Source organism: Salvelinus sp. IW2-2015, linkage group LG36, assembly GCF_002910315.2.
Source record: "Salvelinus sp. IW2-2015 linkage group LG36, ASM291031v2, whole genome shotgun sequence".
Classification (NCBI taxonomy): domain Eukaryota; kingdom Metazoa; phylum Chordata; class Actinopteri; order Salmoniformes; family Salmonidae; genus Salvelinus; species Salvelinus sp. IW2-2015.
The window spans coordinates 10,691,043-10,718,754 of record NC_036875.1 but is presented as its reverse complement, the minus strand read 5'-3'; the positions used below and the strand labels follow the sequence as shown (position 1 = coordinate 10,718,754).

At 41.8% G+C, this 27,712-nt stretch overlaps 1 protein-coding gene across 1 annotated transcript in view; it reads right to left on the bottom strand.

Annotated features, from left to right (window-relative positions):
• Nucleotides 1-11,096, bottom strand: part of LOC111959748 (sodium channel protein type 2 subunit alpha-like) — a 46,924-nt gene extending 35,828 nt beyond the window's left edge. The window contains exons 1-2 of the mRNA XM_023981536.2: nt 10,906-11,096; nt 986-1,299 (exon numbers count right to left, since the gene is read on the bottom strand). Of these exons, the coding sequence (XP_023837304.1) occupies nt 986-1,246 (261 nt within the window). The 5' untranslated portion in view covers nt 1,247-1,299; nt 10,906-11,096. The remainder of the gene's footprint in view (nt 1-985; nt 1,300-10,905) is intronic.
• Between the last annotated feature and the right edge of the window lie 16,616 nt (nt 11,097-27,712).

Genomic DNA, 27,712 nt, shown 5'->3' with positions numbered 1-27,712 from the left:
GTTACGTCGGTCGCATGGACGTGGTTTGGGTTTGAAAAGTCTGACACGGACCAGAAAACCGTCCTCTGCCAAATATGCTGCAGGCCGGTCCCGACAACAGGCTCAAACACCACTAACCTCTTTTACCACCTACGCAAGAATCATGTGAAACAGTACGGAGAGAGTCTACGGATGAGACCCCAACAAGTAGTCGAGTGCTCAAAACAAGACGTTGCAAGAGGCTTTTGCCCGCGGCACACCATATGGCAAAGAATCATGAAGATGGAAGGAGATAACAGCTGCAGTTAAAACTTAGCAAAGACATGGCCGCAATTTACACGGTAGAGAAATGGGGGTTTCGTGAGTTGGTGCTAACACTCGACCCAAGGTACCAAATGCAAATACCTTTTATTTGTTGAGTATAATTCAAAATGTAATAAGAAATAGGCCTTTACATGTGGTCATTTTATATAAAGATTTATTCATTCATATCGGGATATGATATTTTGGCCATATTGCCCAGCCCTACTCTGTGGTGTGGTAAAATGTCCTCCCTGAAATTGTCAGATGGTATCCCTATCGATCCTTGCTTTCCTGTCACCTTGAATACAAAGGCTCTGGATGGATGACAGCGTGCTCCATCACCTAACCTACACAATAACAACTGAACCTGGATCTGACAACAGAGAAAGCCTGTGCTACGACAACTCTGGGTGTCACAGCATCACAGTGCCCGACCCAGAGATCTCTCACAGCACGGTATACTGTACACATGACTGGATAGACAGTAGTATGCATCAACATAAACCGTCTGCTCAAAATATTATGCAGATCCAAAGTTGAGGGCTACTGTATCCAAAAACATAAGCTACTACATCCGTTATGCAACGTTACAGACAACTGTGTGTCTATGCTTTCCAAGACTGCCATAACCCTTCACAACTCCTTCAAACACCTCTTCCTTGGTTTCAAAGCCCAGCTCTTTGTGATGACCAATCCCACTCACTTTCTGATTGCTGTAGAAGGTGTCCAGGTCCTCCAGTGGTGTGGACACCAATCCTTTGGGAATGTCCCCGTATATGAGTGGCAGTGATTTGCCTGCCTCCAGGTCACTGCTGGGCTTGGGTCCGTTGTCGTCATCGTCATTGGGCTTCCCCTTGGGTTTCTTGGCGTTCTCCTCAGCGATCCGCCTCTCGATGGCATCAAGGGACTCACGACAAAACAGGAGGAAGCTGTCTGGTCCTGGCGGTACAAGCAGCTGTGCCATCTTTTCATCCTGCACATTCAGAGTGAACGGCTAGCCTCCTTCAATAGAAAGGACTGGAGAAACAAGAGGGAGAAGCTCCAGTTAAAGGCAAGTGTAGTGACTCTGTATCAACTCCTGAGGCATGGATATCCTAAAAACGACATAAAACCTCTGAAATATTTATACTGAAGGAAATGTGCAACCTGTATGAGTGCAGAACACAGTGACTTGGACAATATTCTTCCGATATAATCTTACAGCCACAATCATCCAATGTCACATAGATACCAGTGACAAAGGGAAACAGAAATGCTTTCCATACCGCATCTCTTTGGCAGTATAACAATCAATATGAGGTACTTTACAGTCTATTCTTCACATCTATTACGTTACTTTAAAAAAACAAGCCCATGAGTGGAGGGAGATCTGTCTGTGGATCCCACAGAGGACAAGTAGCAATCCATTATCAGCCTAGGGAGACCTGACTTCGCTCTTTAATCCACAGCAACTACCTGGCAATAATGAAATCAGACTTGCCATATAATACAGGCTTCTAGTTTAACCCATTACTCTCTGCTCCAGAGCCAATCCTACCGACAACAGCTAGAAGGCATGGTTTCGTTCCGAGCCCAGAGTTTCCACCTTAAAATGAGTAACGAAATTACAGAGGTAGAGGCTGATGTTCCAAATAGGCTCAGAGAGTAGTAAGATGATGCACAGGGACACTGCAAGGGCAATATCGAATATCCCTTTTACTACAGCTCCCCTCTGCATCTGTCCCGCTGTGGAGAGGCCTCAGCTTTATCTCTATGTCATAGGCTTTATAGTGCAATAGTGTCATAAAATAAGTCCATTATTTGTCTTGACAGATCCAAGAAATCAATCACTAAGACATTGGTCAATGCTGGACTGGATTGAATATAAATCACGTCAATATGTCAACATAGTAAAACCCCATTGAGGAATTTAGTGAAACGGAAGTAGTTGTTGTAACCTCTGTTTGAGGTATATTTGTGCTCTGCTATGGCATTCGGTTATATCACCCCATATTTAGGTTGTGGGTTGTGAATATGAATGATTTGTTACATATAACAGGAACGCAAATCCTGCCTAAGGCAGCATAATACCTATAATACACTATCATATAAATACCTTAATAGCACAGCTGTGGTTGACTAGTTTGACTCTTCAGCCAGCTACACACAAATGCTAATTCATACGAACCTGAATTTGGAACGTTCTCATAAGTGCGTGTCATCAGCATTAGTACTCTATACAACTCACACATCTTCTATTCACTTTAATGGCTAGAAGCCACGTCTAATTTCCCTTCATTAAATGGAAGAAGTCATTAGGAAATGGCTTAGTTTATCTGTACAGAATTTGCCAGTTGTAGCTGTGTATCAAATTCAGCTACAGTAGCTTCTCTAGAATGCCTCCTTAATGCATCTGACATGTTGACTCTGAAGACAAAAGGCAACCTTCCTAGTTGCCTTTACAGGTATGAGTGCATGCACTGAAGGAGCAGAGCACATACACAAGTAGAAGCAGTTATGAAAAGAGTACAATGAAGAGCTGACACCTGCATTCTGAATAATAGAACCAATTATTCAGAATGAAATATTTTATATTGTTGGCTATAGAAAAGTATAAATGTCACATTAAAACACGGATGAATGACTAATCTATGTAATATAGCAAATATTTTCTATTAGTTTAAAGTCTTTTTATGTTAAGAGTTTTTAAACCTTTTAGAGTTTACCCACTGGGCACAGGCATCAGTTGAACGTCTAGTTTTGATTTGTCTTTGATTGAGTTGTCAATTAACATGACTTCAACGTAAAGATCAACAAACATCTTAAGCATGTAATTGGTTTTAGGTTCAAAGTTGGGTGAAAAAAAGACAAACATCCCTGAAGTCCCTTTACGTTGATGACTTTTTACAAATCCAATCAGTTTTCCACGTTGATTCAACGTCATCACATTGAATGTTTTGGTTGAAATGATGTGGAAACAACGTTGATTCAACTAGTTTTGCCCAGTGGGTACCTTGCTCGACAAACAAAATCCCCCAAAATTGATTTAAAGGTGAATGTAAATGTCTGTATGAATCATTTGATCTTTTATCCATTCACCACTTTCCAACAGGTATATAAGTGAGAATGCGCCGTGATGTAAAAAAAATACTTCCTGGCTTCAATGGTATCTGGGAGCAATTCCCAGTTTCCAATGTAATCGCTGAGGTGCCAGGTTGGAGTCATGCTAWAATCTTGGTACTAACCTTTCTCTAGGCTGAGGGAGGTAGGCCTCTCCATCGGACCTACTACAAGCTGTTTAGCCTTCCATTTATTTTAGATTGCTTCTACCAGAGAATATACGTAAATGTTTGGTCACAATCCAGCTGCAAGACAAAAAAACGGGCACAATCATTCATACTGTACACTACAGTATCTCCATATAACACAACAACTCATTCAACACAATATAACATAAGGTCATTATTCCTATAACCTTGGTACATCAAACTCAATAGATAATAAACAGATAATGGACTAGATACATGATGTCAACTAAAAGGGATTCAGTCAAACGTATCTTACAGTCAGATGTGACCGTAGGTGTGTGGCCAAACTGTATCCAGTGAAAACATGGTGACTGTTGGCAGCAGTTGAAGGATTTCTGTTGGGTAGGCTATATTCTGTGTTAACTCCTCGAATCTATGTTTATTGACATACTGTAAATACTGATTAGTGATTAGACTTAATATGTGAGCCAAAATAAATACTGAAGCGACTGGTCACCAAACATAGGCAGCATAAACAGATGGCCACCATCATTCCTGTTCCCAAGAACTATAAGGCTTCATGCCACAATGACTACCGCTCTGTAGCACTCACATCTGTAATCATGAAGTGTTTTGAGAGGCTGGTTATGGCACACATCAACTCCATCATCCCAGACACCACTCCAATTTGCATACCGTCCCAACAGATCCATAAACGACACAATCTCAATTGCACTCGACACTGCCCTCACCCACCTAGGTAAGAGAATTACCTTCGTGAGAATGCTGTTTATTGACTACAGCTCAGCGTTCAACATCATTGTCCCCTCCAAGCACATCACCAAGCTTAGGACCCTGGGACTGAACACATCCATCTGCAACTGGATCCTGAACTTCCTGACGGGCTGATCCCAGGCGGTGATCACCTCCGCCATGCTGACCCTCAACACGGGGGCCCCACAGGGGTGTGTGCTTTTTCCCCTCCTGTACTCCCTGTTCACCCATGACTACGTGGCCATGTACGACTCCAACACCATCCTCAAGTAGGGCTCCCGAGTGGCGCAGATGTCTAATGCACTGCATCTCAGTGCTAGAGGCGTCACTACAAACCCTGGTTAGATTCCAGGCTGTATCACAACCGGCCGTGATTGGGTGTCCCATAGGGCGGCACACAAATGACCCAGCATCTTCCGGGGTAGAGTTTGGCTGGGGTAGGCTGTCATTGTAAATAATAAGTTGTTCTTAACTGACTTGCCTAGTTAAATAAAGGTTAAATTWAAAAAAGTTAAAGGTTTGCTGACAACGCGACGGTGATAGGCCTGATCACCGGCAACAATGAGATAGCCTACAGGGAGGAGGTCAGTGACCTGGCAATGTGGTGCCAGGACAACAACCTAACCCTCAATGTCAGTAAGACYAAGGAGCTGATCATGGTCTACAGGTTGCACCTCCCTAGATCGCATGGCACTACAGATGGTGATGCAGACAGCCCAGGACATCAGGGACCGAGCTCCCTGCTATCAGCTAATGGGGATTCTAATAAAATACCAAATATCAAAATCCAGCACCTCTAATTCAGGCAGTGTGAAAGGAAGGCCCGGAAAGTCATTAAAGACTCCAGCCATCCAACCCATCAAGTCTGACACCAAAAGGTTCCTGAACAGCCATAAAACTGCTAAATAGCTAACAAAATGGCTACACAGACTATCTGAGTTGATCCTTGTATTTTATTTGTATTTTTCCAGTCTATGTACACTCACAGGTCCCTATACACTCATGCACACTGACACTCACACAAACACTCACTCCATCATCTGCTCACATACACATAACATGCACATACATTTATACTGACTCTACACACACGCACTCACATACAATCATCATATACACTGCTGCTACTCTGTTTATCATTTTTCCTGATGTCTAGTCACCTTACCTCTATACAGTTGAAGTTGGAAGTTTACATACACATAGGTTGGAGTCATTAAAACTTGTTTTTTAACCACTCCACAAATGTCTTGTTAACAAACTATAGTTTTGGAAAGTCGGGTTAGGACATCTACTTTATGCATAACACAAGTAATGTTTCCAACAATTGTTTACAGACAGATTCTTTCACTTATAATTCACTGTATCACAATTCCAGTGGGTCAGAAGTTAACATACACTAAGTTGATTGTGCCTTTAAAACAGCTTGGAAAATTCCAGAAAATTATGTCATAGCTTTATAAGCCTCTGATAGGCTAATTTAATAATTTGAGTCAATTGGAGGTGTACCTCTGGATGTATTTCAAGGCCTACCTTCAAACTCAGTGCCTCTTTGCCTGACATCATGGGAAAATCAAAAGAAATCAGCCAAGACCCCAGAAAAATATTGTAGACCTCCACAMGTCTGGTTCATCCTTGGGAGCAATTTCCAAACACCTGAAGGTACCACGTTCATCTGTACAAACAATAGTATGCAAGTATAAACACCATGGGACCACGCAGCAGTCATACCGCTCCGGAAGGAGATGCGTTCTGTCTCCTAGAGATGAACGTACTTTGGTGCAAAAAGTGCAAATCAATCCCAGAACAACAGCAAAGCACCTTGTGAAGATGCTGGAGGAAACAGGTACAAAAGTATGTATATCCACAGTAAAACGAGTCCTATATCGACATAACCTGAAAGGCCGCTCCAAAACCGCCAAAAAAATGCCAGACTACGGGTTGCAACTGCACATGGGGACAAAGATCGTACTTTTTGGAAAAATGCCCTCTGGTCTGATGGAACAAAAATAGAACTGTTTGCCCATAATGACCATCGTTATGTTTGGAGGAAAAAGGGGGAGGCTTGCAAGCCGAAGAACACCATCCCAACCGTGAAGCACGGGGGTGGCAGCATCATGTTGTGGGGGTGCTTTGCTGCAGGAGGGACTGGTGCACTTCACAAAATAGATGGCATCATAAGGAAGTAAAATTWTGTGGATATATTGAAGCAACTTCTCAAGACATCAGTCAGGAAGTTAAAGCTTGGTGGCAAATGGGTCTTCCAAATGGACAATGACCCCAAGCATACTTCCAAAGTTGTGGCAAAATGGCTTAAGGACAACAAAGTCAAGGTATTGGAGTGGCCATCACAAAGCCCTGACTTCAATCACATAGAAAATGTGTGTGCAGAACTGAAAAAGCGTGTGCGAGCAAGGAGGCCTACAAACCTGACTCAGTTACACCAGCTCTGTCAGGAGGAATGGGCCAAAATTCACCCAACTTATTGTGGGAAGCTTGTGGAAGGCTACCCGAAACATTTGACCCAAGTTAAACAATTTAAAGGCAATGCTACCAAATACTAATTGAGTGAATGTAAACTTCTGACCCACTGGGAATGTGATGAAAGAAATAAAAGCTGAACTAAATCATTCTCTCTACTATTATTTCAGGTTCTTAAAATAAAGTGGTGATCCTAATTGACCTAAGACAGGGAATGTTTACTAGGATTAAATGTCAGGAATTGTGAAAAACTGAGTTTAAATGTATTTGGCTAAGGTGTATGTAAACTTCMGACTTCAGCTGTACATATCTACCTCCATCTGTCACTCCCTGAGCGTAGAGAGCTTTTTATGTCTCTATTTTGGTTTGGTCAGGGTGTGATTCGGGTGGGCATTCTATGTTCATTTTCTATGTTTTTTATTTCTTTGTGTCTGGCCGGGTGTGGTTCTCAATCAGAGGCAGTCTATCATTGTCTCTGATTGAGAACCATACTTAGGTAGCTTTTTCCCACAGGGGTTTTGTGGGTAGTTATTTTCTGTTTAGTGTTTTGCACCTTACAGGACTGTTTCGGGTTTCATTTATTCTCTTGTTATTTTTGTTATAGTGTTCAGTTCTAATAAAAAAAACATGAACACTTACCACGCTGCGCTTTGGTCCGACTACTCTTCATCCGACGACGAAAATCGTTACACTATCACTCCAGTATCCCTGCACACTGTAAATATGGTACTGGAACTGACTGACCCTGTATATAGTATGCTTACTTACTTTCTCGTGTTCTTATTTCTTGTGTGTTTTTGTTCTACCTTAAGTTATTTTTAATATTACATTGTTATTGATTACTGCATTGTTGGGTTTAGAGCTATCAAGAAAGGCATTTCACTGGACTTGTGCATGTGACATTAAAACGTAGAACTTGAAACCAGTGTTTCATATAGGCCTCTAGTATCTATTGCACACAACTATGAGCTGCTAACGTGCTTCAAATATTTTTCTTCATCTGCAAGCTGTTGCCTTGACATCAAGACCATAAGGTGGCCAGCTGACCAAAAATGGCAACTCATTTGTCTCCTCTATCGTTCACTGACCTCAAATGACACCACTTTTGTTTTCTCTATCTTTCACCATGCATATTAGCCCTGTCCTGCTCATCAACAAAAACGGAGGGGCCTTGGCCTCAGTGGCCTACACCCCCAGCCTTCCCCTCCATGTTTCATTAATTCAATCAGGTTCTCCTCTTTCACATGGAGTTGACAGAAAACCCATGGTAAGCTACTGGCCTCAGTGTGCTTTTTTAGCCTAAGTGCTGGTATCTTTTTTCTCTCTTGTCAACACATTATGGAATTATCATGGATGATTATCATTGCTGACAAGGATTTAGCAAGAGAGCAGAAACAGACGGGCACTCAAGCTAAAGTGTGTTAGTCTACTTACTTGAAAAATGTACTATGAACTCAGGTACAATGAAAAGACTCCAGGGAGGGAAGTGCCCACGGCTATAGACGTGATTTAGCATAGATTATTTAAAACATAATTGCCATGCATTATGACGTTTTAGTAGCTTGTTATGTAGGCGAAAACATTTAGGCATTTCAGCGCATCTGCATATTTCCTACTGTAGCCGACCATAAACCACATTGAAAGTCCAATTTGAGTTGCTTAGTCTGTTATCAAAATAAATAATCCCAAATCWGTCTAACAGAGCAAATAAGGCTACTTGCTCTCCCTCTCTTTCGTGAACGGGTGCTGTTGATTGACGGATTCTACCGGGTAGTCCTACTTTTCGCGCATGTGCTGCTGTCCATGGTGCTAAAAGGTTAACCGTAAATGGACTAAGCGCAGAAATGCCAGTGGGTCTATCAGAAATGCGTGATATCCTCCTTCCAGAGTGTCTGCTCGTGTGAATGGCACTGATTTATCCTCCATTATTTCACAAGAGATATGCCCAAGAGGGAGAAATCTGAAGTTCATGGCATTACTCACATAAGAGTGTACAAAATTATGTAGTCTAACTAACTATTCAAATCATACTCGCCTTAGGGGTATATCACTTAGCCAACTGTAAATCATGTTCAATTTCATGACAAAATATACATGTTGACCTGGGTTACTCATGCAGGCAAATGTATGATATGATTTAGGAAAGTTGAGATAGGACTTTAAATTAATAAAAGCGCTAGGAATTGCTGTTTTGCYGACTACTACAACGAAATTGTACAAAAGCAACGTTATATATCAGCTTTAAACAGCAAGCAACACGAAGTTATTGAGGTAAAATAGCTTACATATATGTTATCTTAACCAATCAAACAAATGAGTATTGAGAATGTATGACCAATATCGTATTTATACCCGCGGCTAATAAATTACACATTCATGACATCTGCTTGACTATTACCACAACCTTGACACGCAGCTAGCTGACTGACTTCTTGTATGTTTATGCATTTCTGCGTCTCGTCCATAAGAAGGTCCACCCTGAGTGGCGCGCTGAGGGAAGGTAAATAAATAGAAATATGCCCACACAACAGAAAAGGAGAAAGGTGTACGGATACATTCGAAAATGAATGACTTGATTAGGCTAATATTTTGGATATGAATATGAATATGACCGCATGCGATGATACGGGAGGGCATCAAACAAGTTACCTTATCAATGGTAGATTTGACGTACGGAGGGGGTTCAACTGCTGTCGCCATATTGGAGGCTTCAATTATTTCCATGGATAAGGCTCACTCATAGCAAAATCTCCGCCCTACCCAGCGAGTCTGGTAGAACCAACACCCTCAAGCCACCCTTCCCATTCACGTACACGACAGTAGGCTATAGCCAAGCGCCCACAACCACTGCTTGCATCACGCCTCACGCCTCGATTTTTCTGAAAGAAAATGGGCTAAGTTGTAGAATGATTGGAGAAGTGTGACACATTTAGCGCGTCGGCGACACTATAAATAATGTAGACCTATACATTATGATGAGTTTAAACAGACTGATTACGATGTATAGCCTATAAATATATGTATATTGAAGAGTTATGACAGGCCTATGTCGCAGATAAATACATACAAACATATTTTGCTTGTGGGATAAAGTAAAATCGTTCTTGACTGGTATATGTTCAATTCTCATAGTCTTTATACGGCAATAATCATATTACAGCCTATCTAGTCCCAGGTGATGAAGTGTTGGCTACAGTAGGCTATTTGTACGGCTGTTCCAACGTCGGTAGCCTTATTGCCACTCTGTTGACATTAATCTAACAGGTTGGAATACCTAGAAGTGGCACCCAATTAGAAACACTATTGATGGGTCAGCTGAAACAATCCTGCAGCAGCAGACGGGACACTATTATGATCACAGTGATCAATAACATTCGATTCATATATCCGCTCTAGCAAGGTTAAACTAGGCTACAGTAGGGCGCATTATATTTTGTGTTGAACTATATTTTCTATGGGAGATTGGACATGCCGAAAGAACAATGTTGTCAGAGGTGAGATGGGATGGGGTAAATGCGGAAGACACATTTCAGTTGAATACATTCAGTTGGACAACTGACTAGGTATCCCCTTCCCCCTTATATTTCATGCCTGATCCAGGGGGTTTGATCCATTGACATTGTAAGAAGAAGGTTTGATCACACAAATCTGTAATAACTAGCAGGATCATAGTATTATCTGCTAAACAGCTTATTTCACCCATCAAGACTAATTCCCTTTAAAACCTACGCCACAGTTGTTTTTTAAATGAATAAAATACAGATCTGTAAAATCTGGTAATCCCCTGTCAAAATTACAAAATGCCCATAGTACGGATTACCTTAAACTACATTATCTGAGTATATAATAAGGCCTATCATAATTATTTGAATAGGTCAGCTATAGGTTACACATCATGGAATATTCTGTGACCAATAACTGATCATTATTGTATCAGGGCCCTCCAGGCATCTTCTTTAACCATATTTTTCCATCAGCCTTGTAATGCATCAGTTTTGAAAAACAGGGACAGCTCCCACTCCGTTTTCACCTGAGACATTAAAGATGGTAGACATACCTGTTTTTGAGAGATTTGTTTAAATTACGCAATCATTTCCCACCTTTGGGCAGCCCAATGGCACCCATTCCCATCCCCTATACTTACCATTCGTTTTGGATCCAAGGCAGGTAAAGACAATAATCGCTAGGCACGCCTCGATGTTGCTTTCTCCCGAGTAAGGTGATTGAAGGACACATGTGTAAACTTGACTAAGTCAAATGTGTTTTCTTCTTTCGATTTGGTATTTCCCAGAGATGGACAAAAAAATCACAGGAGAGCGTGATTAACTTGTTGCCACGGTCGTCTTGTTCAGAGCATTCTGTTGCGCTTCCGGTTGTTACCGGGTACCAATGACGGCAGAGAGTCGGGGTTGTGTGCGTGATCAGAAATAATGTCTGTCTGTGGTCGTGGATGTCGGGAAGAGATAATGGGCAGCCTACAGTTTAGTATCACTGAAATGGAGATTACATGTAGGCATACCTACTGTAACACATTGAAGAACATTCAAAAAGTGTTAGTCATCTCTGGATGTTGGTGAAGTATGGGGGTAGTTTCTGATACACACAGTGGGTGACTGTGGTAATACGATGTCAGAGTGTGTTTTTCTCATTATGAAAATGCTAAAGGCTTCACTACACATACACATTGTCACTACAATGTGTGCATCAATTAAAAAAACACACCTTGTAGCACTAGACACAGTTTCATATCATATTAGTACAAAATACCAGCTTTCTGTGTGATTTCTTAGTATTTTAAAACATTTTTATTAGAGGAAATCTGTGACAAATAAGAAGGCAGAGAAATGCACTTATAAACAAGTGTGAATATTGAATGAATGAGTGAATACTCTGTCGTTCTAGCCCAAAAATACCCCCAGACTGTATGCTTTCAAGTGTTCTGATGGCACCTGGTGGCTGCAGGCAGCATTGTTCAGGGATCAAATCCACTGCACTGCTCTTTGTACATATCATTCATCCATGTGCTGAAATACAGCAACCATCAATTCTGTGTTTCCAGAGAAAAAACACTTCATTTTATTGAACGTCTTTGTAGTTTTCCATTCAACATGAGAGGATCTCTTTAGTCTGATCCCGACTGGAGGTGTGTGAGTGAAGGGAGTACATATAGATTGGTGTTACAATGGAGGAAAATGTGTTGTTTAAACTCTAATTTGGGTAAATTCCAAGGACACTACTTTTTAATTAACTTCATTTAGATGAATCTATCCAGGTTTTGTTTAAATTGAGTAAATTCATTTTGTTGCCAAATGGGCCCACATTGATGTATGACTAACAAACCGCTGTGTGACATTTACAGACCTCCCTGTTAAATGTTTTTTCCGGGAGCCTTTTTTTTCATTCAGGGCACATTGCTGGGTTCATGTTGCTATAGCACGGTTGGCCAGTGTGTGAGTTTCCACCCTAACCCACTTCTCTGAATCATCATTAACTACACTAACGGGTTCAGTCATTTCTAGAACATCAGTGCTCAAAGACAGGGATCCTAATGGATGGTGCCCTAGTGAGCCAGCGTTTGTCTGAGTGCCAGCTAGCCAGACAATGGGTCCCCTGCCTAGGCGTTGCTGACGAATACCCAGATTTTACAATGCCTGGACAAGTATTTTACTTCTCAGCTAACCGCATCATATGTTATAGCAATCTGTCAGTTGGTGACACAGTCGATGATGTGGCACGCAACCATTGGTTGATGCATGCAACATCTGAGCAAGGGGACTTGACCAATGTGACCCGGACTGAGCTAATACAACCCTGGGCAGCACAGCATGCATCATGGGAAAGCAAGTGTGTGATGGGACACTTTGAAACGTGCAGTGAGGAGTGTGATTTTAACTGCTTTAAATGTTCCAAATCATTTAACTGATTCACACTCTTAAAAATAAAGGSGCAAGTTGGAACCAAATAGGGTTCTTGAGAGCGATGCCATAGGGAACCATTTTTGGGTCTCCAAAGAACCATGAATGGGATGTTCCTTTAAAGAACCCTACCAACAACAAAAAAACACAATGTAAATATCAAGAGCTCCAAATAACCATTATTGGTTACACAAGGATCCAGCATAAAGAGTTATACAAATATCCATTATTGGTTCTACAAAGAACCCTAGCCCTAACCCTAACCCAACCTTCAGTAGCACAGTATTGATGGTTCTTTGTAGATCTCTAAAAGTTTCTGTATAGAACCTAAATCAAATGTTTCTTTAAGATATGGTGGTTCTTCAGCAATTTTGTTAAAATACATTGATCCTTTCAAATGTGTTGAAATAAGAATCAATAATGACTAAACAAATGTCAAATGTACCAATAGTTTGTTATACAACTAAGAAGTACAAAACAAAGTAGAATCTACAATTTCAAACAAAGTATCATTTCATTTCAAACTCAAAGTACAATTTCCAACGAATTGCCATTCATTTTATTTCAAACTCAAAGTACAATTTCCAACAAAGTACAATTTCCATTCATTTCAAAGTACAATTTAAAACAATGTAATTGTTCAATGATAGAGGTAGAGTATAATCTAAGAACATGAGCCCATCAGTATGTGACAGGACATGGTAGTAAAGTGGAAGGGGCCATCACTTTCACATCGTTAAACCTTCATAATTTAAGAACATGATCTTCCAATCCATTAGCATTACATTTCTCTTGTGAGACATTCTGTTAACTTTATGTTCCTGACAGATTGGGATAAATCATTTGACAGCAGACCACACACAAACACAATACAGAGAAAAAAAGTGAGCGAGTAAAGAGTGAGTGAACCATGAGAATAAATGTCCCAAGTGACTGTACAGACATTTATCCTTTTATAGGCTTATCGAGGTGCCTTTGCTGGGTGGGCAGAATGCAAAGTGAATTAAACATTTTTCAAACTCTAAGAATTCAAAGTGACGAGAACCTAATTGTAGAGCTCTGCACTAATGGCTCAAAAAAAGTAATGAGCGTTCCAAAATGTCGTAACGACAATTCTTATTTCACTTACCTCATCAACCACAAACAACTGTGCTGGATCCTCTTTGAGGAGAAATGACAGCAGGAAAATGGTTCCGCTGACCATCTGGCCTGAAAAACAGAATTAAACATCTTAATTCATCGCATCTCCGACATTGTTATTGAACATTGTTTTAATTTTCTCTGCTCAAGCTTGAATGAGCATCCCCTTTTGCGCCACCTTGGTTGGCCACCACCCAACTACTGTATCATAGACAAATCAGTGGACCCCTAGCAGCTGCCCGCCTCAGGCTGAACTTCAAGAGTAATAATATAAAACCACTTACCCGCTTCTTCCACCTCTGATCGGGCAGCCATCTAGCAACTGGGCACATGACGTCTTCAGGAGACTCTTTGGGGCCTTCTCAACTAGGTTGACTGCCATTTTATGCAGATTAGTTATCAATAGCTTGCCCACGTCCTTGTGCATGAGTGCTGTCATCTCCTCCAAAAGCTAGAGAGAGCGAGAGAGGAGAGAAGAGAGAGAAGAGAGAGAGAGAATAAAGCATAAATTATGTATATTCATGCTGTACATTTATTCTGTAAATTAATTGATCTACTGTATTTTATTCAGGAACTAAATTAGATTAAATTAGATTAGACTAAATTAGATTCCTCAAAATACCAGACAAATATGTCAAATCCACCACGAAAACATATAGTAACAGTTGAGACTTTCTAATATGAATTACATTATATATTCTGTAAATACATTCTGTATATGTATTTATTAACTAAATGAGATAAATGGATAAATAGGTACTTTAAAAAAATACCCGTCAAATATGCAATTATTTGTTACTCGCTGTAAGGGCTGCTGTTGGTCAACATTATTAGCTACCTTTCTCAATGCCTGCCAGAGGCGCTCGTTGTTTAGCTAATGTTAGCTAGCCACCGTTCATATTTAGCCAGTGATAGGTTTTGGTTGAAACAACTAACATCTCACATRATGATATTACTGACAAATTAGTTTTCTAGCTAAATTGGACAACCCAAGCTAGATAGCTAATTCATCTGACTTGGTCAGAGATAATTGTGTTAGCTAACTTAGATAATGTACTGTAGCAAGCTAGCTATTTAGCACCATGCACAATGTGATGTTAGCTAGCTGGCTAGCTATGTTACAGTGCATTTGGAAAGTAATCAGACCCCTTGACTTTTTCACCATTTTGTTAAGTTACAGCCTTATTCTAAAATGGAATAAATGTCTCCCCCCCCCCACCCCCCGTCAATCTACACACAATACCCCAAAATGACAAAACAAACAGGTTTTTATACATTTTTGCAAATGTATAAAAAAATATGTTGAAATATGACATTTACATAAGTGTTCAGAACCTTTACTCAGTACTTTGTTTAAGCACCGTTGGCAGCGATTACAGCCTCAAGTCTTCCTGGGTATGACGCTACAAGCTCGGCAAACCTGTATTTGGGGAATTTCTCCCATTCTTCTCTGCAGATCCTCTCAAGCCGTGTCAGGTTGGAAGGGGAGTGTCGCTGCACAGCTATTTTCAGGTCTCTCCAGAGATGTTAGATCAGCTTCAAGTCGATCTGGCTGGGCCACTCAAGGACATTCAGAGATTTGTCCCAAAGCCACTCCTACATTGTCTTGGCTGTGTGCTTAGGGTCATTGGCCTGTTGGAAGGTGAACCTTCGCCCCAGTCTAAGGTCAATGAGCACTCTGGAGCAGGTTTTCATCAAGGATCTCTGTACTTTGCTCCGTTGATCCTTCCCTCAATCCTGACTAGTCTCCCAGTTCCTGCCGCTGAAAAATATTACCACCGCATGATGCGGCCACCACCATGCTTCACCATAGAGATGGAGCCAGGTTTCCTTCAGACGTGACTCTTGTCATTCAGGCCAAAGACTTCAATATTGTTTTTAACAGACCAGAGACTCTTCTGTCTCATCGTCTGAGTCTTTAGGTGCCTTTTGGCAAACACCAAGCAGGCTGTCATGTGCCTTTTACTGAGGAGTGGCTTCCGTCTGGCCTCTCTACCATAAAGGCCTGATTGGTGGAGTGCTGCAGAGATGGTTGTCCTTCTAGAAAGTTCTCCCATCTCCACAGAGGAAATCTGAAGCTCTCTCAGAGTGACCATCGGGTTCTTGGTCACCTCCCTGACCAAGGCTCTTCTCCCCCAATTGCTCAGTTTGGGCGGGTGGCCAGCTCTAGGAAGAGTCTTGGCGGTTTCAAACTTCTTCCGTTTAAGAATGATAGAGGCCACTGTGTTCTTGTGGACCTTCAATGCTGCATAATGTTTTTGGTACCCTTCCCCAGATCTGTGCCTCAACACAATCCTGTCTCAGAGCTCTAGGGACAATTCCTTCAACCTCATGGCTTGGTTTTTGCTCTGACATGCACTGTCAACTGTGGGACCTTATACAGACAGGTGTGTGCCTTTCCAAATCATGTCCAATCAATTGCATTTACCACAGGTTGGACTCCAATCAAGTTGTAGAGACATCGCAAAGATGATCAATGGAAACATGAGCTCAATTTTGAGTCACATTGCAAAGGGTCTGAATACTTATGTAAATACGTTTTTTTGTTATATATATTTATGGCACAATTGTTTATTTAACGGTTTTCGTTTTGTCATTATGGGGTACTGTGTGTAGATTGATGAGGGGAAAAAAATATTTCACMCATTTTAGAATAAGGCTGTAACATAACAAAATGTGGAAAAAGTCAAGAGTTCTTAATATTTTCAGAATTAACTGTATCTAAGTTCCCTATCTACCATGCTAGACTGCTAGCTACACCAGGCTTGAGAGTTTGCTGTACACCACAGTAGCAATATTGGCTAGCTAGTAGACAGCTAATGTTAGTATGTTGATATAACCAAAGATACTTGTAACTAGCTAGCTAATTTGGGGACAAGCATAATATAGATTTAAGTTGTCCGAATGGGCAAGTAAAAAAAACACACAAAAATCACTATATCAAACAATTACTCCAATCAGAATTAGATCAGAGAGGCCAACAATGCAATAATATTCAAATATATTTTTAATATAATAAATAAAAAAGTCTACATGTCAAAGTGTAGGTGATATGCATATTGTTTACAACCTCATGTCCAAACCGATGCTGACATGAGGGATGCGCCAGAAAACTTTTAATTACATCAATATACACTAAATGACAGTCATTTTTGACAAACATAATGGCAGGAATTTACACTAGAGGCACAGTTCATTCAGATCAAGTGGTCAGGGACCATGCCTGTTGCGCACCGCACATCACCTACCTTGAATCTGAGTGGAGGGGGTCAGCATTTTGAAACTATAGAGAACAAAAATATAAATGCAACATGTAGTGTTGGTCCCATGTTTCATGAGCTGAAATGAAAGACATCAGAAATTGTCCATGCACACATAAAGCTTATTTCTCTCAAATTCTGTGCACAGATATGTTTACAACCCTGTTAATGAGCATTTCTCCTTCGCCTAGATAATCCATCCACCTGACAGGTGTGGCATATCAAAAAGCTGATTAAACATCATTACACAGGTGCACCTTGAGCTGGGGACAATAAAAGGCCACTCTAAAATGTGCAGTTTTGTCACACAACACAATGCCACAGATGTCTCAAGTTTTGAGGGAGAGTTCAATTGGTATGCTGACTGCAGGATTGTCCACCAGAGCTGTTGCTAGCTGTGAACCTTCACATCCTGCTTTTTCTCCTTCGGGATCGTTTGAGTACAGCCACCCAGACAGCTGATGAAACTGTGGGTTTGCACAATCAACASCCTGATTAACTCTATGCGAAGGAGATGACTTGGTTTTGAGCCCTGGAGGGAATTATTTTATGAAGACATATTTGGTTGCAATTGTAATGTTGCAATATTTTATAGGCTACCAGAGAAACAAGGGCTCTCTATGGTCAGGGCGTGACAAAGTTAGAGCATTTCGCTGGGCATTCAACATCAATATGATGTCTCAAGGGAAAATCATAACTTCACATGCATCTACAGTGCCTTCAGAAAGTATTCACACCCCTCAACTTTTTCCACATTTTGTCGTGTTACAGGCTGAATATAAAATTAACTACATTTAGATTGTTTTGTCACTGGCCTTCACACAATACCCCATAATGTCAAAGTGGATTTTTTTTTACAATTGAATTATAAAGGAAAAGCTGAAATAGCTTGAGTCAGTAAGTATTCAACTCCTTTGTTATGACAAGCCTATATAAGTTCAGGAGTAAAGATTTGCTTAACATGTCACATACAGTAAGTTGCATGGACTCACTCTGTCTGCAATAATAGTGTTTTTAATTACTACCTCATCTATGTACCCCAAACGTACAATTATYTATAAGGTCGAGCACTGAATTTCAAACACAGATTCAACCTCAAAAACCAGGGAGGTTTTCCCAATGCCTCACAAAGAAGGGCAGCTATTGGTTGATGGGTAAAAAAGCAGACATTGAATATCCCTTTGAGTATGGTACAGTTATTCATTTTCACTTTGGTTGGTGTATCAATACACCTAGTCACTACAAAGATACAGGCACCCTTCCTAAATCAGTGGAAGGAATCTGCTCAGGGAGTTAACCATCAGGCCAATGGTGATTTTAAAACAGTTACAGAGTTTAATGGCTGGGATAAGAAAAAACTAAGGATGGATCAACAACATTGTAGTTACTCCACAATACTAACCTAATTGACAGTGGAAAAAAAGGAAGCATGTACAGAATACAAATATTCCTAAACATGCATCCTGTTGGCAATAAGGCACTAAAGTAAAACTGCAAAAACATTGGCAAAGAAATTTACTTTATGTCCTCAATACAAAGCGTTATGTTTGGTGCAAATCTGACACAACACAGTTTTTTTAGGATGAAAATAAACAGAATAGAGCTAAGCACAGGCTAAATCTTAGAGGAAAAACTGGTTCAGTCTGCTTTCCACCAGACACTGGGAGACAAATTCACCTTTCAGCAGGACAATAACCTAAAACGCAAGGCCAAATATACACTGGAGTTGCTAACCAAATCAAATCAAATCAACCTTACAGTGAAATGCTTACTTACAAGCCGTTAACCAACAATGCAGTTTTAAGAAAAATAAGCGTTAAGGAAAAAACAGATAAGTAAAAAAAAATGTAAATAACAAATCATTAAAGAGCAGTAGTAAAATAACAGTAGCGAGGCTATGTACAGTGGGTACTGGTACAGAGTCAATGTGCGGGGGCACAGGTTAGCCAAAGTAATTGAGGTAATATGTACATGTAGGTAGAGTTAAAGTGACAATGCATAGATAATAAACAGAGTAGCAGCAGTGTAAAAAGGGGGGGAGGGACAATACAAATAGTCTGGGTAGCCATTTGATTAGCTGTTCAGGAGTCTTATGGCTTCGGGGTAGAAGCTGTTAAGAAACCTTTTGGACCTAGACTTGCCGCTCCGGTACCGCTTGCTGTGTGGTAGCAGAGAGAACAGTCTATGACTAGGGTGGCTGAAGTCTTTGACAATTTTTAGGGCCTTCCTCTGACACTGCCTGGTATAGAGGTGCTGGATGGCAGGAAGCTTGGCCCCAGTGAAATACTGTGCCGTACGTACCACCCTCCGTAGTGCCTTGTGGTCAGAGGCCGAGCAGTTGCCATACCAGGCAGTGATGCAACCAGTCAGGATGCTCTCGATGCTGCAGCTGTAGAACTTTTTGAGGATCTGAGGACCCATGCCAAATCTTTTCAGTCTCCTGGGGAATAAGCTTTGTCGTGCCCTCTTCATGACTGTCTTGGTGTGTTTGGACCATGATAGTTTGTTGGTGATGTGGGCACCAAGGTACGTGAAGCTCTCAACCTGCTCCAATACAGCCCCGTCGATGAGAATGGGGGTGTGCTCGGTCCTCCTTTTCCTGTAGTCTACAATCATCCCATTTGTCTTGATCACGTTGAGGCAGAGGTTGTTATTCTGGCACCACATGGCCAAGACTCTGACCTCCTCCCTATAGGCTGTCTCATCATTGTTGGTGATCAGGCCTACCACTGTTGTGTCGTCGGCAAACTTAATGATGGTGTTGGAGTTATGCCTGGCCATGCAGTCATGAGTGAACATGGAGTGCAGGAGGGTACTGAGCAAGATTACTTTTCATGTTCCTGAGTGGCCTGGTTACAGTTTTGACTTAAATTGGCTTGGAAAAATTTGGCAAATGGCTGTCTAGCAATGATCGACAACTAACTTCACAGAGCTTGTAGAATAAAAAATCAAAAAAATGTTCAAAACTCTTAGAGACTCACAATTGTAATCGCTGCCAAAGGTGATTCTAACATGTACTGACTCAGGGGGTTGAATATCTAATCAATATATATGTTTTTATTTTATTTTATTTTTAATTTTTTTACAAATGTTATATTTTTTCTTTTGCATTGACAGAGTATTTCATGTAGATTGTTGATWAAAAAAAATACACTTTATTTTAATCCCACTTTGTAACACAACAAAATGGGGAAAAAGTAGCGGGGTGTGAATACTTTCTGAAGGCACCGTATAATGGCAAGCCCTAACCCACCAGATGTTATTATAGCAACAATTTGCAAACATATCTATGTGTGGCCTTCATTTTATTGCCATGCTATGAAAGGGACACATCTGCAGGCTTCAATACATTTCAAACTTTTAGAATTCTGAAGACCTGTAAATGCCACCTTAGGAACCCCCCACTTAACTCAAAGGTTCTTTATTGGTCAAGAGTTCTAAAAGGAACCTTAAGAGCTGCTGTAGAACCATTTAATATGACACCACCATCCAATGTTGGCACAGGAAAACATTAATGCCTGCTTTATGGTGCACTGAAGAAAAAAGGTTCTTCAGTCCAGAAGATCGTACCCTTTTTTCAATTTTCGCCCAAAATAACATACCCAAATGTAACTGCTTGTAGCTCAGGACCTGAAGCAATGATATGCATATTATTGATACCATTTGAAAGGAAACACGTTGAAGTTTGTGGAAATGTGAAATTAATGTAGGAGAATATAGCACATTAGATCTGGTAAAAGATAAAACAAACAAATAAACATGTGTTTTTTTCATCATCTTTGAGATGCAAGAGAAAGGCCATACTTTCAGATAGGAGTCTAGGTGTAATTTAGATTTTGGCCACCAGATGGCAGCAGTGTGTGTGCAAAGTTTCAGACTGATCCAGTGAAGAATTATATTACTGCACAATATTTTGTATCAAGTCTGCCATGAGTTTGCCTAAATGTGCAATTGATACATTTTAAAATACATAACTATTGAGAACACTCCCAGGAATGTCATACATGATGTATCATTAGCTTATACACTAACTTTCACACATTAAGAATGTAAGCTTTCTGCCCATATAAGGAATGTCCATGTCCCTGAAAGTTGGCTGTTGTATACAACGTCATTCTAGTCACATTAGCACACATTATCAACAACCGTCCCGGTTTAGGGACTCCCATCCCGTAGAGATTAACTTCTTATGGAACAGTGGGACGCTAGCGTCCTACCTCGACAACATCCGGTGAAATTGCAGAGCACCAAATTCAAATTAAATTACTATAAATATTTAACTTTCATAAAATCACAAGTGCAATACATCAAAATAAAGATTATCTTGCTGTTAATCCAGCCAAGGTTTCAGATTTCAAAAAGGCTTTACGGCGAAAGCATACCATGCGATTATCTGAGAACAGCGCCCAGCAGACAAATCATTACAAACAGTAACCAGCCAAGAAGAGGAGTAACAAAAGTCAGAAATAGCGATAAAATGTATCACTTACCTTTGATGATCTTCATATGATTGCACTCCCAAGACTCCATGTTACACAATAAATCTTTGTTTTGTTCGATAAAGTCACTCTTTATGTCCAAAAACCTCTGTTTTTTTAGCGCGTTTTGTTCAGTAATCCACTGTCTCAAACAACATCCGGTGAAATTCCAGTGCGTGAAACTCAACAAAACAGAAATGCTCATAATAAACATACATAAAAGGTACAAGTGTTATACATAAGCTTAGAGATATTGTTAATCCAACCGCTGTGTAAGATTTMAAAAAGGCTTTACGGCGAAAGCAAACCATGCGATTATCTGAGAACAGAGCCCAGCAGACAAATCATTACAAACAGTAACCAGCCAAGAAGAGGAGTAACAAAWGTCAGAAATAGCGATAAAATKTGTCACTTACCTTTGATGATCTTCATATGATTGCACTCCCAAGACTCCATGTTACACAATAAATGTTTGTTTTGTTTGATAAAGTCACTCTTAATGTACAAAAACCTCCATTTGTTAGCGCGTTTTGTTCAGTAAYCCATTGGAACAAAGCGCGGTCACAGCAGTCAGACAAAAAATCTAAAAGGTTCGTAGAAACATGTCAAACGATGTTTATAATAAATCCTCMGGTTGTTTTTGTCATAAATAATCAATCATATTTCAACCGGACAATAGCTTCGTCAACAGAAAAGGARAAACAAGAAAGGCACGCGCCCGTTCACGCGCAGGACTCATGTCTGGAAATTTCCAMTGTCCTCTCATTGAAAGTGCTGTTTCTCCCTCATTTTTCAGAGTAAAAGCCTGAAGCAATCCCTAAAGACTGGCCACGTGTAGTGGAAGCGACAGGATAGGCTTTCAATGGAAAAACAGCCATTTCAAAATAAAAGCATTTCCTGGATGGATTTTCCTCAGGTTTTCGCCTGCAATATCAGTTCTGTTATACTCACATACATTATTTTAACAGTTTTGGAAACGTTAGAGTGTTTTCTATCCAAATCTACCAATGCATATATGCATATACTAGATTCTGGGCCTGAGTATCAGGCAGTTTACTTTGGGCACCATTTTCATAAAAATTCCGAATGCTGCCCCCTATCCCAAAAAAGTTCAACACTATCATAAACTTCATACCAAATTTGTGTTGGTGATACCACAGACAGAACAGCTTTAATTTCAGAAGTCAAACAGTTTTTCTTGAGGTTAATTTTGTGTTTCTGCTTTGTTTCTCTACAGCATTTGATTTTCTTCCTGAGTAAAAGGCAAAACAAGTCTGACCTAAATTTCCTCACCTGACTTGATCACACAGTGGGGAATGTATAGTATACATTTCTTTCATAATGTAACAATTGATACCAACACATGACCAAAACCCTATGAACAGTCAGCTAAAGCTGTCCATATCTCTGACCTTCTTGCCCAAAGGACTTAGCCTATACATTTGAATACTAATGTTTAAAAGCCAATTTCACTCGACTGGTTATTGGTGTTGAATCCAGCTTATAGTTTGGATTCGTTCCAGAGACAYAATTCTGCACAGGCCTGTGGTTACATTTCCGTTTGAGTAATTTAGCAGACACTCTTATCCAGAGCGACATACACRAGTGCATACATTTTCATACTGGTCCTCCGTGGGAGTTGAACGCTCAACTCTGACAACGCTCACGTTGCAAGCCACAACTCTGGCGAGCCACACAAGACCAAGTAAGTTCACGTTTCAAGAACCACGTCAGTAGTAGCCTATACTGATGTTGTACTTTGCGCAAGCCTGTCCAGAAATTGTCTAGACCTATCTGGAACACACCCATTGCTGCCATCGTTTTTCATGGGCGGACTTCACCGACTCAGATCAGCAAAGTTTTGCACATTCTGCCAAGCAAAACWATTTCACGGCAGAGATGCGGACAGCAAATGTATAAATTGATGKAAACACTTGTATTAAAATGAATTCATCAACACAGAAAAGTGGAGACCAGAATRCTCAATGCTACGATACTAATAGCATAACCTTTATTGATACTCACGATTACCACCATTCTACCAAAACACTTTAACAATTTGATATTTTACCACTCTAGRTTGAGAATGGCGATGGTAAAACGTTACTTGCTTCACAAAAGGTGGTTGGAGAAGTCAAAAGTTGGACGACCTCAGCCTCTTTTAATTTAATCAATTCGATAATAGGATCTGGAATAATAGGTAAATTGGTGTTTACACATTAAATTGCTTGAGCATCATGTGGCGCAACAGAATATGGGGAGGTGGATAGATACGACACCCTTCTTTGGAGGGGAGCACCTGTTGCATGTTAATGTGGGCCTATACRATGATCGATCATATTACCCAATAAGATAAGCAATTTCCATATAGTTCAGAACATGCAGAATAGAAAACATCATACCTCAGCCATAGTGAACAGCCCCTGGGTGGTTGTTCTCTGCATGATCGCATGACTACTGCAAATGCCTTTTTTCTCTCCTTTTAAAAAACTTTACCCCTCTTCTTTTGCCCTTCCAACATTCTCTCAAAGTTGTAGGATTCAAACATTCCAGTCAATTCAATGAAACAAAATATTACAAATATATATATCTTTTTTGAACAATATGTACATGTATGTTGGATGTGTAAATAATAAAATCGCAAGATTTCTGAGAGTTTTGTATGGTGACGATTGTGATGAACTCCTTTGATGATACAAAGAATTTAAGTCAACAGCTAGGTGTTCTGTTTATTCCCTGCAGACTATTTCATCATCTTGTTGATAAAAGGAGGGAATCTTTCGGAGACAAAAAGCTACCAGTCACTTGTACTTTCATTGGTACTTGATTGGAGAATACATTTTAAAATAAATCAGAAATACTTATCATCAAGATTTGAAGAGATTGAGCAGTCTCAATCTCAGGTACAGTATGGGAGGACAGGTACAGTATGGGAGGACAGGTACAGTATGGGAGGACAGGTACAGTATGGGAGGACTTGGATTGTAACATAACTACAGTTGAAGTCGGAAGTTTACATACACCTTAGCCAAATACATTTAAACTCATTTTTTCACAATTCCTGACATTTAATCAGAGTAAAAATCCCCTGTCTTAGGTCAGTTAGGATCACCACTTCATTTTAAGAATGTGAAATGTCAGAATAATAGTAGAGACAATTATTTAGATCAGCTTTTATTTCTTTCATCACATTCCCAGTGGGTCAGAAGTTTACATACACTCAATTAGTATTTGGTAGCATTGCCTATACATTGTTGTTGTTTGGGTAGCCTTCCACAAGCTTCCCACAATAAGTTGGGTGAATTTTGGCCCATTCCTCCTGACAGAGCTGGTGTAACTGAGTCAGGTTTGTAGGCCTCCTTGCTCGGACACACTTTTTCAGTTCTGACTACAAATTTTCTATAGGATTGAGGTCAGGGCTTTGTGATGGCCACTCCAATACCTTGACTTTGTTGTCCTTAAGCCATTTTGCCACAACTTTGGAAGTATGTTTGGGGTCATTGTCCATTTGGAAGACCCATTTGCGACCAAGCTTTAACTTCCTGACTGATGTCTTGAGATGTTGCTTCAATATATCCACATAATGTTCCTAACTCATGATGCCATCTATTTTGTGAAGTGCACCAGTCCCTCCTGCAGCAAAGTACCCCCACAACATGATGCTGCCACCCCCGTGCTTCACGGTTGGGATGGTGTTCTTCGGCTTGCAAGCCTCCCCCTTTTCCTCCAAACATAACGATGGCCATTATGGCCAAACAGTTCTATTTTTGTTTCATCAGACCAGAGGACATTTCTCAAAAAAGTACTATCTTCATCCCCATGTGCAGTTGCAAAGCGTAGTCTGGCTTTTTTATGGAGGTTTTGGAGCAGTGGCTTCTTCCTTGCTGTGCGGCCATTCAGGTATTTCGATATATAAGACTCGTTTTACTATGGATATAGATMATTTTGTACCGGTTTCCTCCAGCATCTTCACAAGGTCTTTTGCTGTTGTTCTGGGATTGATTTGCACTTTCGCACCAAAGTACGTTCATCTCTAGGAGACAGAACGCGTCTCCTTCCTGATCAGTATGACGGCTGCGTGGTCCCATTATGACGGCTGCGTGGTCCCATTGTCACGCCCTGACCTGAGATATCTCTGTTTTCTTTATATTTTGGTTAGGTCAGGGTGTGACTAGGGTGGGTACTTTAGTTTTTGWATTGTCTAGGGTTTTTTGTATGTCTASGGTTTTTGTAGGTCTAGGTGATTTGTATGTCTATGGTGGCMTGATATGGTTCCCAATCAGAGGCAGCTGTTTATCATTGTCTCTGATTGGGGATCATATTTAGGTAGCCATTTTCCCTTTGGTGTTTGTGGGTTCTTGTTCTATGTTTAGTTGCCTGTCTGCACTACTCATATTAGCTTCACGGTTCGTTTTGTTATTTAGTTCGTTTGTTCAGTGTTCATTCTGAAATAAAGAAGAATGTACGCATACCGCGCTGCACCTTGGTCTCCTCCTTACAACGGCCGTGACAGAAGAACCCACCACAAAAGGACCAAGCAGCGTGTTCAGGAGGAATGGACATGGGAAGAGATTCTGGATGGAGCAGTACCCTGGACGCAAGCGGGGGATTATCGCCTTCCGAAGGAAGAAATAGAGGCAGCGACAGCAGACCGGCGATATTACGAGGAGAAATACAAACGAGGCAAGCACGAGAGGCAGCCCTTTTGGGGGGGGGGGGGGGAGGGGCGGGGGGGGGGGGGGGGGGGGGGGGGGGGGGCGTGGAACATGGAGCAGTCGGAGCCAAGGAGCGAACCAGAGCCAGTCAGGGAAGGCGGATGAGGAGTTCGACGCAAGATTCCGGAGAGAGGTGCTAGCAGAGCGGTCGGGGGAACGTGTGACTGGTCAAGACACCGTGTTACGCAGTGATGCGCACGGTGTCTCCAGTTCGCATTCTAGTCCGTGTGCGCTCTATCCATCTCTTCGCACTTGCCGGCGCAAGTGACATCCAGCCAGGACGCAGTGTGCAGCCTAAGCTCCAGTTCTCCAGTGCGCCTCCACAGTCCAGTACGTCCTGTTCCTCTCCGTGCTCGCCCTGAGGCGTGTGCCCCAGCACGGTACCACCAGTGCTGCACCATGCATCAGACCTCCAGTGCGCCTCCATAGTCCAGTACGTCCTGCCTCCTCTCCGCACTCGCCCTGAGTGCGTGTCCTCAGCCCGGTACCAAGCACAGTTCCGGCACCACGCATCAGGCCCCAGTGCGATTCCACAGTCCAGTACGTCCTGTGCCTGCTCTCCGTGCTCGCCCTGAGGTGCGTGTCCCAGCACGTGTACCCAGTGCTGGCACCATGCATCAGACCTCCAGTGCGCTCCACAGTCCAGTACGTCCTGGGCCTCCTCCGCACTCGCCCTGAGGTGCGTGTCCTCAGCCCGTCCACAGTTCCGGCACCACCATCAGGCTCCAGTGCGATTCCACAGTCCAGTACGTCCTGGCCTCCCTCTGCACTCGCCCTAGAGCGTGTCATCAGCCCGTACCACCGGTTCCGGCACCACGCATCACCTCCCCAGTGCGCTTCCACAGTCCAGTACCCGCTGTGCCTCTCCCCGCACTCGCCCTGAGGTGCGTGTCCTCAGCCCGTACCACCAGTTCCGGCACCACGCATCAGCCTCCAGTGCGATTCCACAGTCCAGTACGGCCTCTGCCTCTTCCCCGCACCCGCCCTGAGGTGCGTGTCCCAGCCCGGTACCACCAGTTCCGGCACCACGCATCAGGCCTCCAGTGTGATTCCACAGTCATTACGGCATGGTCCTCTTCCCTGCACTCGCCCTGAGGTGCGTATCCTCAGCCCGTACCACAGTTCCGGGCACCACCATCAGGCCTCCAGTGCGATCCACAGTCCAGTACGGCCTGTGCCTCTTCCCCGCACTCGCCCTGAGGTGCGTGTCATCAGCCCGTACACCAGTTCCGGCACCAGCATCAGGTCTGCATGCGCTCCACAGTCTAGTACGGCCTGTGCCTCTTCCCGCACTCGCCCTGAGGTCGTGTCCTCAGCCCGGTACCACCAGTTCCGGCACCATGCATCAGCCCCAGTGCGCTTCCACAGTCCAGTACGGCTGTGCCTCTTCCCCCACTCGCTCTGAGGTGCATCTCTCAGCCCGGTACCACGAGTTCCGGCACC